We start from the raw sequence: 14,783 nt of genomic DNA, 5'->3' as shown, positions 1-14,783 counted from the left end.
TTGAGATTTTTACTGTTGCATTATCTAGTTCATGTAGAAATTATATAAATTTTTGGAAATTGAATTCTATATAAAAAAAAAATGCCTTATTACATCTACGCCTTCATTACGATGACAATATTTGATGGTTCAGTGAAATTAAATAAAATTCCAAAATCAGATTATCCGTGCCTACAAAAAAGAAAAAAAGTCTATGACTAATAATGCCTTTATTTGAAATTTGACCGTTTAACATGGATAACTTTATTAATTCCGTATTTGCACTAGATTTAGGTGTATGTTGTACTGGTGTGAACTTCACTAAATAATATACGGTATTCTGAGAAGTTCGCGCTCTAAATGTTACTGTATCACGTAATAGTATAGATGTAACCATATATGTGTCTAATTACTATATGTAATGAGTGTCTTGATATTTGAAGATGAACTGTAGCTAATAATCTTTTCTTATTAAGGATATATTTCATTACTGCCCTGTTTTTAAGAATGTTAAAATCAGAAATAATGTTGTTGGTATACCTTTTTATAATTTTTGATTATACATTCGACAATTTTAATGTTTGCAAAGGGTTAAGAATGTTTTTTTTCTGTAATTCGTCATAATAGTGACATGGTAACTTTTACTAATTTTAATTTTCCAGGCTTAGTGACTTTAATTTAGGACTTGAAATAGTCCAGTACTTTTGAAGTCTATAATTTTCAGACTGGGCAAAAACCAGATTCAAGACGTGTAAACCTCTGTCGTTTAGATTTGGATTTTTAGTCGAGTTAATATATTAATAACATTAGATGTATTCTAACTTCAGGTTGTGAATAAAATGACAATTTATTAGCTACAGTTTGTAATCTTGAAATGAGCTTAACTTTTTTACAAAGCTAGGTAAGGGTCTATCGATTTGTTTCAATTTCGGATGTTTAATTTGTGCAATGAATTGGATGAACCGCGCTCATTTTGCTCAACATTGTTTAAATTAGCTAAAAGCTAAATTTCTATATTTATCTTTTACATTTTTTTAAATTTCATTTCAGCTACTATTATGTATTATTTTTGTAGTCTGAAGTTTTGTGTATTTTTTAAATTCAAAGAGCGTGGTTCGGAGCGTGTCGACTGTTAGTCTATAAGCATCTTCTTGTATTTTATTGTTGTAAATCATTCATGCGCCGATGTAAGCGAAGGACGGTATTATGTATTGTCTGGAAATAAAGCTAGTCAAGTGTTTAAAATTATTTGTTATCCTCTAACACCTCTAGTTATCTTTGAAAGCACTTTCAATGTCGTTGACAAAGCTACTGCTTTCGGGCGAATCGGAAACCTGCAGCACAATAAAACAAAATCTATATGATTATGAATTTTTAATCCTCTTTAGAGCAATTTTGCAAAGTAACAACTAACAGCAGAACCAATCTTACATCATTTTGATTTATTTAATACACATGAGTGCACCAGTGAGCTTTTCGTATATCTCTGGAGCTCTTTTTTATGAAAAGAACTTTTTTCTGGTGTCAGTTAGAGACATGACCATAGTATTGTATTGTTGTGGGTTCGGTTTTCCGCATTTAGACACAAAGGTGGTCCGTTATGCGTGAAGAGGGCTGGCTAATTAGCCAGCCCAGCTCCTTCCAGAAACTCAGAAGCCTCCTGGGGCGTTCACAGGCTTCTCGGAGCGTCCTTATTTCCTTAAGGATGGTAGCCCGGTGTGCGGCCACTCCCTCGTATTCCAGGATTACGTGGGCTGTTTCTTCAGCAGCCAGACATCCCCATTCCAAGTGCTTTTAGAAACGTAAAATTAAATTAAGTGTAATAAATGTTAGGTTTTGTAAATAAATAAAACAATGAGATATTCTCATAATAAATATTATTTCAACGTACCGTGTCTTAGCCTAGTTAATGTACATGTACGGCCGCAGATGACACAAATTAAAATAATATTTACAGAGAAGTTTTAATAAAAATATATGATATATGAACTGTACTTGTCAACTGCAACTCGTAAACTTATAAATACAGTACAAATAATAGAAATAGCAATAGTTATCGACCAAATTAAAAACAATCCCTTACTCCAAACTTGATTATAATTAAAATAAATCAATATAAGCACGAAAGCTAGCAATTGGACTAATCTATAACAAATCTGTATAATCAACAAATACAACATTTAAAAATAAAGCATTGTTACACGATTGAAATATCTAATGGCAGTTCAATGGAGTTCGGAATGCCGTCCGATTCAAGTTTAGGAGTAAGTTTGACATTTGCAGAACAAGACTTTCTATCAGTCGATGATTTACTCAATTACATTAGTATGCAAGTGGTTATATTGTGATAATTTGCATCAAATAAAATAAGGTTATATTTCATAAATGTTTAACAAAATGGTCATGGAAGTGTTGGGTCCAATTTTCGGCATAATGGCGCATTTTCATACACTGTTAAAGTCAACTTTCGGCCAATAGAAAGTATGTGTTCTGCGGAACTTTAAATTACATTAAATTATCAAGTTCGTAAAAACTAGTTTTAACTAAAATCACAAATAAAATATATAACGTTTGTCGTTTAATGTACAATTTACTATTCTCTCTGAACAACGAATGATATTCTATAGAAAACAAATACACCGTATCGTCATTAAATCAATACTAATGCTAATGACAAAATACAATTATGACGGCGTATTTTCTTCCAGATTTTGCAAATAGAATTTGTTTTATACAGAATAGCCACGTTGCGAGTGTAATAAAAGTGGTATTTATCGTTTGTTAAATAAAATTTTTAATTAATTTATAAAATATAATCATAACATCGAGATCGATATTATTGAAACTACATAAAATTTGGTTCTATTTCATATGCCATTTTTAGTATTCTTCTAAAACCTAATGATCGTTCTATTTCTTCACTATAAAGTAAGACGCGTGTAAAGAAATAGAGTAATGCGATATGTTTAACAATTCAATGATGAAACGAAGATGGCTTCGAGACGGTTCCGACGAAAATTTTATTTGGTACTTATTTTAAGCTAACAGTCTAATGCTAGCGTTAAACTAAGCTCGAGTCTAAACTACCTAAACTACCGTTAGGTAAAAGGCGGTAAAGTATAAATATTTTTTAGAAGACAGTTTTTTTTAACTAGTAAATAATTCACATTCAATAAACACATGAATTCACGTTATTCTTGGCGTAAACTTGTGGAGGCCTATGTGCAGCAGTGGACTGTATAGGCTGTAATGATGAAATAATTCGTAATATCTGTGACATACAGACACGGTCGTTCGTACGGTAAGCAACCTAATGCTTGCGTTAGCCTAATGCTTGGTGGTAGTAGCTGAGTATCTCTTTTTTTTGATAAGTACATAAAAATATTACCAAATATAAATAATATACCCATACGACTCTAAGTATAAAATAAATATAATTGTGTCAACATTTTACAAAAACAGCGAATTTGAATTGAACAGTTATTGCCTTTTACCTAAGCAAGGTAGTGATGTAAAACGCCGAAACCGATTACATCGTCAGTGTAGAGATTCATAGCGGCGTAGAGTTCAGAGGGCCAGCGCAGCGGAGCGCTTGTCGCGGCTCTTGTTGCGCGCCACCGTGCGGGCTTTGTTGTTCGCGCTGTTTTGTAGGTGCTGGAATAGGAGAAAAATATTATTATTTTATATTTTTTTTTATTTTTATTTTTTATGTCACTAGGTCGGCAAACAAGCGTACGGCTCACCTGATGGTAAGCGATTACCGTAGCTTATAGACGCCTGCAACACCAGAAGCATCGCAAGCGCGTTGCCGACCCAATCCCCAATCCCCCCCAGGAGCTCTGGTCACCTTACTCACCAACAGGAACACAATACTGCTTGAAAACAGTATTATTTTGCTGTGATCTTCTGTAAGATCGAGGTACTACCCCAGTCGGGCTGCTCCATATTTTGAGCAGGCAATTCCTGCTGTGCCCTACCTCAGTTAATGACTTGATCAAGTGTAACATTTACTGAAAGATAAATTGTATATAGGATTATGTGTCTATTGTTTTTGTTAACTCGAATAAATGAAATATGCTTTATTGTAGACTTGAAATAAATACAAGATAAAATATTAAGATCCTCCTTATAGGTAATAGTGATTTCTTTGAAGAAACTGGTTCGACAAAAAACTTTAATAAATAAATAAAATGAGAATAGAGAGAGAGAATATGGCTAAGCGCGCACTGGCGGCCAGGCCACAGCGGCCAGTATTGCGACCAGGCCGCGAGTGTCGCGACCAGCCGCAAGCGTCGCTCTCAAGCCATAGCCCATAACGATATAATTTGAACACTCCGTAAACAGTAAAACATCTATCCGCGGCGATCAGTGCGCGCACACTAGCGCACGATCGTACAATTCTTCGAATCTCGATGGCCGCGGCGGCCGGCTGGCCGCAGGTACGTCGCAATGATCTCGTTGTGCGCGCTCTATGATACGATGTACATACATTTCGCTGGCCGCCGCGGCCCGGCCGCTGCGGCCAGACCGCCAGTGCGCGCTTAGGCTATCATTAATGTAGGTAGGCGAAAAAATAATTAAATATGCATTATTAAGAGTAATTTAAATATTACTCATGAGACCTTGCTCAAATTTAAATAAAATCACAAGTACTAGATTTCGAAAAAAAAAGATTGATCTAAATTGTCACGAGTAAAAAGTTAGATATGTTTATGCAATTTGTTTTGACCTTGTTATCTGTACCGGGGGTTGTGGATTCGATTCCTATTTCGAGTCTGGGTATAAAATGTATTATATATGTTTATCGAGAAAAAAAATATGTAGCTATATCAGTCGGCCTTCGCCTATAACATAAGTATTAAGGGGTTCACTACCTTAGCTCAAATTCAGATTTCACCCGTACATACACATGAGAATTGAGAGCGCTTGGTTGTTCATCGCGCGAATTATATGTATTTTCTCCCCACAAACATTATCAATAGTTATTTTTAAAAAAACGTACATATAAAATGTTCTTCATAGTTATTTCAATTACCATGCTTAATCTCAAATCCATAAGTTCTATATTTACTGAGATATTAAGGTTTTAATACAAAAATAGAGGTAACTTTGCGATTTTTTTGTATCGAGAAAATTTTATGAGATCGTGTTTTCGAAACATATGAAAGATAGTTTATGTCCTGAACTTTACCATACATAAATTTCAAACTTAAATATTCAGTAGTTTGGAAGATATGGATATCCTGCTGAGTGGAAAATAAGCAATTTGAGGTAGCATACACTCTTAAGTCGTTTACTTTAGGAACAGACGACCACGTGTGTATGTCATATATATTTAACTAAAACTTTGTTATAACGAAACAACCTTTCCGATTTTGACCATGATTGCTAATATCATCCGAAAAAGTTGTTTAATTAGAATGAGTGAATTGTACTGTGTGGGCTACGGTACTAAAGAATATAGCCACCCCCTCTCTTCCTGTGGGTGTCGTAAGAGGCGACTAAGGGATAACACAGTTCTGCTACCACTTTGGAACTTAAAAAGCCGACCGGTGGCGGGATAACCATCTAACTGTTGGCTTTGAAATACACAGGCTGAAGACGGGCAGCAGCGTCTTCGGTGCGACAAAGCCAGTACTGCGGTCACCGACCCGCCTGCCCAGCGTGATGACTAATGCAAAACACATGAGTTCACGTTATTTTTGGCGTGAACTTGTGGAGGCCTATGTCCAGCAGTGGACTGTATAGGCTGTAATGATGATGATGATGATGATGATTAGAAATTCGTTTAATTTCCGTGGATAAAGTGCTAAAGGAGAGTCGCGGTCGGCTCACCCGCTGCAGCTTGTTGAGCCTATGGCGCGGCGGCGCGGCGCCCGCGGCCGGCAGCTCGAGGCCGAGCGCGGCCTGCAGCGGCGGCGCGTGCGGCGCCAGCGCGGCCAGGCCGGCGCCCAGCGCGGCCGCCAGCGCGCCGTACGCGCCGCGCGCGCCCCACGACTGCAGCGCCAGCGCCGCGCCGCACACGCGCACGCGCTCGCCCGCCACCACGCCCTCCTGCGCACCGGGAACTCGTACTTATACACAAGCCTATGCGGATTATTTTCAAAAGAGCAACTGCGGAGTTTCTTGCAGATTCTTCTCCGCAGCATCTACATTCCGAATCGGTGGTAGCTTCACTTTTACAAAAATAATAATTTATATTTAAAGTTTTAATTTGTAAAATGACGATTCGAAAGTGCTCTTGGAGCCTATTTGAATAAAGCTATTTTTGATTTGATTTGGATATCGGTCCAATCGAACATTAATATGGAACGTTGTCTGGGCACTAGTCTACGCCACGCTTGTGAGATGCTCCCGCGTGTACCACACACATCTGCATGCATATATCACTTAATTATTTACAAATTATCAGTCTATCGCCGAGTTGCACGAAACAAAATGAAAATTTAAGTAGAGATTAAACTAATTTAATCACAAGAATTTCATACAATTTTTGCGATTAAATTAGTTTAATCACTACTTAAATTTTAATTTCTTTTCGTGCAACTCGGCGTATGTCACACTAATAAAATGCTCCAGTGTAAAGTAGTAGAAGAAATTTGTATTATGATGCTCATAGCACCGTTTAAGTTCTCATTAACTTTTATATTATTAAATTCAGAAACCTGTAAGCACACATAGCTTACATACTAACCGTAAACCGCTAATACTATAAAACGTTAAACATTACAGACACTGGACAGTCGCAATAGCAACACAGATGACAAAGAAGCGGGAGGGCCGCACCTCGAAGTACTTCAAGATGTCCCTGAAGGTGGCCCGCTGCAGCTTGCGGTCCCGCTTGGCGCGGAACTTGTGCGAGTCGCGCGCCAGCCGCTCCAGCTTGGGCAGCACGTCCTCCTCGCCCGACCACTCGTACTCGTCGTCGTCGCCGCTCGCGCGCTCGTGCGCCGTGGCCAGCGCGCCGCCCGCCGCCAGCCGCACCTTTAGTGAATTACCGTCAAATTTATTATTATTCTAACTATTATTAATTTTTTTTTATAGAAGCCAATTCGAGTTTTACAATAATTGTATAAATCATAAACAGTGATTGATTCGTGTCATGTAGAGTCAAAGAAATGAGTTGCTGATATGGACTCATTGTTGACATCTTATAGGAATGCTGAACACCTGAATACCATGACTGATGGACTAACCTCAAAGTTACACAGTTAAAAAGTTCAAAGTTACACACAGCACATCCTCCATTAACGTCAGGTGTTAGCCAACAACGTGCCCGTGGGTGCCTGCAACGCTAGAAGACAGAAGCACACCAGTACCCTACGGCCCGGCGCCCACCTCGAGGCTGCAGGCGTCCAGCAGGCCGGCCAGGCGCGCGAAGCCGGGCGCGCGCTCGGCCAGCAGCGCGCGCGCGTGCGGCGGCGCGGCCAGCAGCAGCAGCAGCGCCCAGCCGTCCAGCGCCGCCGCGTGCCACACGCCCTCCTCCACCGCCGCGCCCGACACCTTCACGCTGCCGTCATCCTGGGGGACACGACACTCTTTACTACAGCGTTTCCCTCTCTTCAGCCTATCGTAGACTCAGAAATATTCATTGAACCCACTGACGTAAGCAGGGTTACTAGGCCGTCAAACGTAGTAGGACATTAACCAGCTAGGCCTCAAATCCAGTTAAAAGGCCGGACAATTTTGAATTTAACCTGGCACGCATTCAAAAAGCCTAACTATGTGCGGCTTTACCCGAAAGCCTGGCAACACTAGACTTAAGTACATCCATTTAAGACTAGCTCATATTTGAGCCGTGTTCAAGATTTTCTATGAGAAATTGAATTGATATTTTACAGAGATTCGACCTGACTTCATTAGAAATTAGGAATTCCACCAAGAAATGTGAAGTTGAAACTTTAATGTGAGAAAAATAGTAGTTTTTTTATAAAGGTAGAAACATTAACGTTATTTTTGCGCAAGATATGAATGTCTTTTAGATTTTTTTTTTAAATTTTACCTTAAGAGAGAAAAAAGTGGACGAAAGTTTGTATATAAAATATAAATGCATGTTTAGTATTTTCAAATATGCATTATTATAAACATATTTACATCTCATATGTATCTAATATATAAAATTCTTGTGCATAGTGTTAAACATTGAACTCCTCCGAAACGGCTCGACCGATTTTAATAAAATTTTGTGGGCATATCAGGTAGGTCTGAAAATCAGCCAACATCTATTTTTCATACCCCTTAGTCATAAGGGGGGGAGGGGGGATTAAGCGGGTTAATAACATATATGGCAAAGAAACGTTTGCGGGGTCAGCTAGTCATCTTATATGGATATAGGCTGTTTAATAGATCAGTTATGAAATCTAGAACAATATTGTATATGTAGTCTGCTGTATTAATATAAAAATTATCATGTATATTTTTTTATCACATTATAGATACGATAGTGTTCGAAGATATTGACATTGAATATTTATGCTAGCATTGGGTCATTGCCTTTCAGTATTATTGGCCTGAGACAACCTTGACTCTACTGCGTACATTATGTGATTTTGTTCCGCATTACTTCAAACAATGATAGTGCTAATTTGTCAAACAATTTTTGCTGTTTGCTTTTGTCACGATGTTATAAAGAGTTCTAATGTAACATTGGTGTCGTTGATTTTAAACTATTACACAATTTGTATATGATGTATTATAATGTATTAACTATATAATAAGTAGATATTTTCAAAAGTATTCTGGGTAAATTAAATAAGAATTTTCTTAGAATTGTTACCATAGGTGGGATTTAAAAAAAATATGAAAAAAATTATTGTGTTTAAAAAATACGTTCTGTAATTAAATATATTGACAGCTTAAAAACTAGTAAAGAAAATGTTATGTTTAGTAATGTAATGTTAAATATCACAGCTAAGTACTTATTTTAGTTTTCATTACAAAAAAATTAATATTTAGTGGATATTAGCTAGTTAAAAAATAAAATAGCAATTGTACCCTGAGGTAGCTGCCGCTGAAGATTGTCTCAAACATGCTCATTATTTCAAGCACCTCAGTGAGGTCATCTTCCAACAGGTAGCACAGCACTGCTAGCGATGAACAGCACTGTAAAGAAACATGATATTCATATATATATTAGGGGATCTGGCAGTCCTTCCCAGAATAGGAGCTTCACATTAAATTTCTATTTTTTCCAGCTAGGCAATAAAAAGTACCGCTCAATTTTATGTAATGGTCTTTTCAGCAAATTAAATTTAGTGATATATAGGAGCGCTACCACACTACCACTAACTTTCCATCAATCCATTGAAATCAGTCTAGCCATTTAGAAAAAACACACGTAAACAATTTAAAGAAACAGAATTAAGATGACTGATAACACACATATTTTTAAAAGTGTTTATTTAACTTACAATGTATGTAAGTAATTGTATGTTTGTAAGCATATACCTTTAACTGATTGAGCTGAAATTCTGTATACACGTTTAGTTTCGATGAAAATGCATTGTTAGCTGTGTGACGTCATTCTATATCCAAAGTGGCGTCCACACCCAAGATGGCGGAGTAATTATTTTTAATACACTTCTACAATATGGGTATCAAATGAAAGGGCTTGCGGAGAATAGCTCGTAACATGAAGTGATGATGATTATGATGACTCTAATTCCAATATGGCGGACTCGTAAAGATAGTGAACTAATTTTATTATGTTTTACTCCAGTATGGATATCAAATGAAAGGGCTTGCTGATAGTTACTCGCAATTTTTTTTTACGTTACTTTAAATCCATGGCAGACAAAGTTTGTTTTCCTACATTATGGGTATTAAATGCAAGTATTTGCTGATTATAGCATCAGACTGAGATACCTGTCCAGTGATTTGAATTTTTAGTTCAAAAACAAGTTAGTTATTTTAAATGCACAAAAAGAATAAAATAAACGTTTCCTTTAAAACTTTTACGATCAACATATAATGTCATTACACAATTTATAATTATGATATAGCTGTCTAGTTTAGACAAATTCTCACGTTTTTGGACAAGATTAGTCCTAGTTGATAAACTAAGTAATTAAAATAAAAATAACTTGATAAATCCCAACCTCAGTACGCGTCTCGAGTGAAGCGGTCTTGTCGACGGCCGCAGCCGCGAGCGCGGGACGCACTTCCGCTAAGAACTCTTCTGTGCCCTCTTCGCCGATCTGAGAAGAAAAAAATTTTATTTTATATAATATACATATTCTACTTCTATTCTACTTCCACTTCGAAGATTCCGCAATACTTGAAGACAAAAGTCTTCGTGCAATGCATCCTGCCTGTGTTAACATATGGAGACGAGCCGTGGACACTGACGAAGGGCCTGTCCACAAATTTAAAGTCGCTCAACGTGCAATGGAACAGGCTATGCTTGGGGTTTCTCTCAAAGATAGGATGAGAAATGAAGACTATCCGCGAGAGAACGAAAGTAACCGACACAGCCCACAGAATTAGCAAGTTCAAGTGGCAGTGGGCTGGTCATCTGTGTCGCAGGACCGATGGCCGTTGGAGTAGACGTCCTGGAGTGGAGACCGCGTTTGGCAAACGCAGTGTGGGACGTCCTCCGGCCCGTTGAACCAACGATCTACGTAAGATTGCCGGTGGTGGCTGGATGAAGATAGCGGAAAACCGGGATGTGCGACTTTTGAGAGGCCTATGTCCAGCAGTGGACTGCGATAGGCTGAATTGACTGATTTACATATCCATAGTTTCAAATTAATGGCTATATGAAAACAATCTATTATTTTAATTGATTTTCGAATAATAATGTAACACTTATTTTGTTTGAATTATATGTTATGATACTAAATTTTAAATGGAGATTATGGATAGGATATTTATAGAAAATTGCATAATAAAATTGCAAAATAATTACAAATTCACGAAATAAAGATAAAATTTCATAAATTAAATGTCGTCACTATTTTATTGCACCAATCTTATTTAGATAAGAGTAGTTTGAAACCATAATACTATTATTTAAAGTGGCAACCCCAACTTCACATTTACGGGAGTTTTTGAAAGACGAATATAATATAATAATCATTAATTGCAGACAAAAATTAACTATAAAGTTTTAGTGACAATGATCTTATGAACATATTAAAAACATTTTTTTTTACAACTAGGGTGGCAAACAATGGTTCCGCTCATTCACCTGATGGTAAGCGATTACCGTAGCATATAGACACCTGCAACACCAGAAGCATTGTAAGTAGAACTTAAGTGTACATATATGGTAACTAGGAAATAAGTGTAGATATATGATAAGTAGCAAAAAGTGTAAGAAAAATAATAAAATGTTCAGAAATTATGAATGAATGAATGATGAGTGATCAAAAAGTACTTGTAAGGAAAAACAAAGTTTTACTAGGCAGTCACAGGACTGTCGATTTGTAGTTTAACTGAAAAATCGCCAGTGGTATGCCTATATAATAAATGCATGTTTAACAAAAGGCATGGGTATTTTGAGCATGTGGATGTTAATTAAAAAAAAAAGAAACACCAGAAGTATCGTAAGCACATAGTCGACCCTACTCCAAATCCTCGTAGGAGCTCTGGTCACCTTACTTACCACAAAAAAATAACACTGCTTGAAAGCAGTATTATTTAGCTGTAATCTGTAGTCAGACAGCGCCAGATTTTGAGCAGGATATTTCCTGAAGTGATGTACTTTAGTAATGGTTATGTGGACTGTGGTAAATGGTTTACAAACCTGTAGAGCCAGTAGTGGTACAACAGCCGCTGCGGCCTTTTTCTCTCCATCCCTACCGCGCCTCAGCGCTTTAGTAACGTGGTCTGCAAGAGTAACGCGCTGTCCACTTAGAAGGTGGGCGAGGTACCGCCGCTGGAGCGCATTACGCAGCGCTACAAACGCTGCAGCGCGCGCTGCGTTCGCTCGGGCGCTTAACGCGTCGATAATTTCTAGAACCTTTTCTTCCAATTTCTCTTGATTGTCGTTTTCTGGATGAAAAATTACAATTTTACATAAGATAAATTGACATAGCTAATCCTCAGAAGAAAAGTGACATATTAAGATTATCCTTCTACCCACTATTATATATCAAATACGTTATCTTTATAAAGGTCGTAATGTTTGGATATGCATTTTAATAAGGTTGCTACTTGAAATTTGGTATTTTTTGATTCTAACAGCATTATTAGATATTTATTAGTATTATATGACACATTGCATTATGAAATGCCTGCATCTGGTCGAGGACCTATAAAGTACTTTTAAGACTTTTAAGACTGAAGTTGAATGTACCTCACTACAAGTTTATAGACTTACAATATGTTATGCACGAAGTATTCAATACTATTCAAAATATATTTTCTTTGGAAATTATTTCGTTTCACTCTGAAGATTGAAGAAATATAACCCAAAAAGAATACAATTTAAAAGTACTTCCTCGTACGGTTTTGTACTCAATAAACTTCATGAATATTCTTAAGCAAGCAACATATGTACCAGTTGTGTATAATTACAAGCACAAGATAAAAACCGGTTGCTACAAGTTCATTTATTGTAATTATTTGTAATGTTACTTCGTGTCTCTTTGTTATGTTTTCACTGATATATGAATGACAATTAATTGTAAAATTTGTCTTTTAATATAACTACCTTATGATTACATAAACTGTATAAAATATAGAATTTTTGATTTGTTGATAATATTGTGTTATGACAACTTTAATAAATTTTTAGTACATTCACAAGCCTTAGTTAAGAAAGTATTTTTAATATAAAAAACAGACTGTTAAAATTCATGTATTTCTTATAACAAATCTAAAAATATAATAAAGATAGTACAAAGTCTATTTACTTTGTATCAGATTAATCAACTTTGTCTTAAATTTAGTGGAATATTTTTTTGTATACTTTTGGTTATTGTTTCACATACCTGTGTCATCGTGATTACTTCTGAGATCAGATGCTCCGGAAGTTTCCGAGTAGTTGTCATTTGTCATATCAATGCCTGCATCTTCGTCTGATGAGTAAGGAACTTCTGTTCTCCGATGTTCTAGAATTGTAATAATACTTATCAAGACGTGTTGAAATAAAGGACTTAACTATTATTGGTTTTTATACATTTATTTTCTTATAGGTTTTGCTTAATTTAACTATACTAAGTATTGTTTTCATATATGCAATTTATAAGTGTTGCAAAATGTTTTATATTTATTAATGTTGTGTAATTTTTTTCTGTTTAAAGAAGTTGTGTTTGCAAATAATAACTATCATGTATGTTTAGAAAGGAAAAAAAACAATTTTTGAGAAAATTATCCTAGTTTACGGATTACCTAACACAATCGCATGTAAACAATATATTAATTATATAATTAAGTCACTTAGTTTCTTCAAGGTCAAACAATTTTCGTATTTAATAAAAAGAATACAGCGTCGTGTTGGAAAGGTTACGCGCATGTTGTTATGAAATCGCGAAAGTTACATTCTCTAGTTAGCTAAGGAAGTTGTAATGGTTTCACTGTCAAAAAAGTGAGCATATGGTAGAAAAGCGATTTTATCGCTAATCAGATCGTACAATGGTACGTGGACTTGTCGTCAATGCGAGCAGAAACGACGAACACAAGGTCGCCGCGTGATATCATTCTTGGCAAATTCCAAGCAAAGCAATGATACACAGAAATACGAATAAAAAAAAGCCATAAAAATAGATGAAAACTTACCGTATTTTCCTTTTTTCTTTCCTTTAGGCATGGTGATTGTGATTTCAGATAAACTGCTAACGATAAAATTAAATATATTCACTAGTTAATTAACTACTTTTCACACTAGATCAAGACGGAGAAAAGTATAATATATCAGTTCTTATAGAACAATTTGGGCACCAAATATAACATAAAACTAAAATTTCAGAAAAACTTTTTAACATGTTTAACCGTGTATCATGCACACACGACTCCGCTTATTTAAGCAATGGCGTCTGACAGCTTGTCATTTAAAGGGAACGAATTTGCGACACGATTTGCGAGGGTTTTTCCACCATCTTTTCCACCATATTGAATAGTGTTGTCATTTAGATGGTAAAGAATTGCTTAAAATTGATCTAAATGTTGAATAAATTATATAGTATTTTGGATGCAGCTAGCTGTATTCATTTATTTCTTCACCAATAATTACAAACTTTTAATTCAACTATGTAGGTTTGGAAAAGAAAGGAATTAATTACATATAGAACTTTTGGAGATAACTAAAAAATAAGTATTTTTTTTAGATTGGTAATTTTTTATTTACTATTTGTGGTGCAATTTTAAGTTCGGAAACTTGAACTACTACTGATGACTAATCAGCCAGATTCATATAAACTCCAGCCGGCCTAGCATGCATACAACGAGATATCTCTTGACGAGAGAGAAAGATAATGTCTACATCGAGTATTTTCTCGATTACCCTAACATGCGCACTACGAGAGACAAAATTCTCTTCCGAAGACTTCGCCTTGTCGAGTAGAGAAACATTATCAACCATAATCACAACTGAATATCATTCTTATTTCTTATGTCGTAAAGTTGAATTTACAAGGTTATTGACCAATTTCAAACGAGTGACACATGTTTTATTTAAAAATGTTCTCGGCCTTTTGGCTAAGATAAAAAGTGTATATCTAATTTAAAAAACTCTAATATGGAAAATAAAACGGCGTAAGTAAATGAATTTAATTATATATGTAAAACAATATGCTCGTGTTGTGCTTTATATCTTGTCGCACATTAGATAATTGTAATTCTATCACGCATTGTTTGTTTTT

At 36.0% G+C, this 14,783-nt stretch overlaps 1 protein-coding gene across 1 annotated transcript; it reads right to left on the bottom strand.

The window, feature by feature from the left end:
- Nucleotides 1-1,839: 1,839 nt before the first annotated feature.
- On the bottom strand, nt 1,840-14,058 carry LOC123654169 (interferon-related developmental regulator 1). The gene is made up of 9 exons (XM_045590090.1): nt 13,702-14,058; nt 12,915-13,034; nt 11,726-11,973; nt 10,077-10,175; nt 8,974-9,081; nt 7,318-7,500; nt 6,766-6,963; nt 5,815-6,033; nt 1,840-3,633 (listed from the first exon to the last, which is right to left on the bottom strand). The coding sequence occupies exons 1-9, from the start codon at nt 13,730-13,732 to the stop codon at nt 3,547-3,549; spliced, it is 1,293 nt and encodes a 430-aa protein (XP_045446046.1). The 5' UTR covers nt 13,733-14,058; the 3' UTR covers nt 1,840-3,546.
- Nucleotides 14,059-14,783: the final 725 nt, after the last annotated feature.

Source organism: Melitaea cinxia, chromosome 6 (assembly GCF_905220565.1).
Source record: "Melitaea cinxia chromosome 6, ilMelCinx1.1, whole genome shotgun sequence".
Classification (NCBI taxonomy): Eukaryota; Metazoa; Arthropoda; class Insecta; order Lepidoptera; family Nymphalidae; genus Melitaea; species Melitaea cinxia.
This window is presented reverse-complemented; position numbering and strand designations above follow the sequence as displayed.

Bases quoted from the DNA above. Each gene is read 5' to 3' on its own strand.
- LOC123654169 (XM_045590090.1), bottom strand. From the start codon at position 13,732: ATGCCTAAAGGAAAGAAAAAAGGAAAATACG. The intron at 11,974-12,914 runs GTATGTGAAACA...TTTTTCATCCAG, and splicing joins AAGTAATCACGATGACACAG to AAAACGACAATCAAGAGAAA. The intron at 6,034-6,765 runs GTGCGGCCCTCC...CCCGGTGCGCAG, and splicing joins ACATCTTGAAGTACTTCGAG to GAGGGCGTGGTGGCGGGCGA.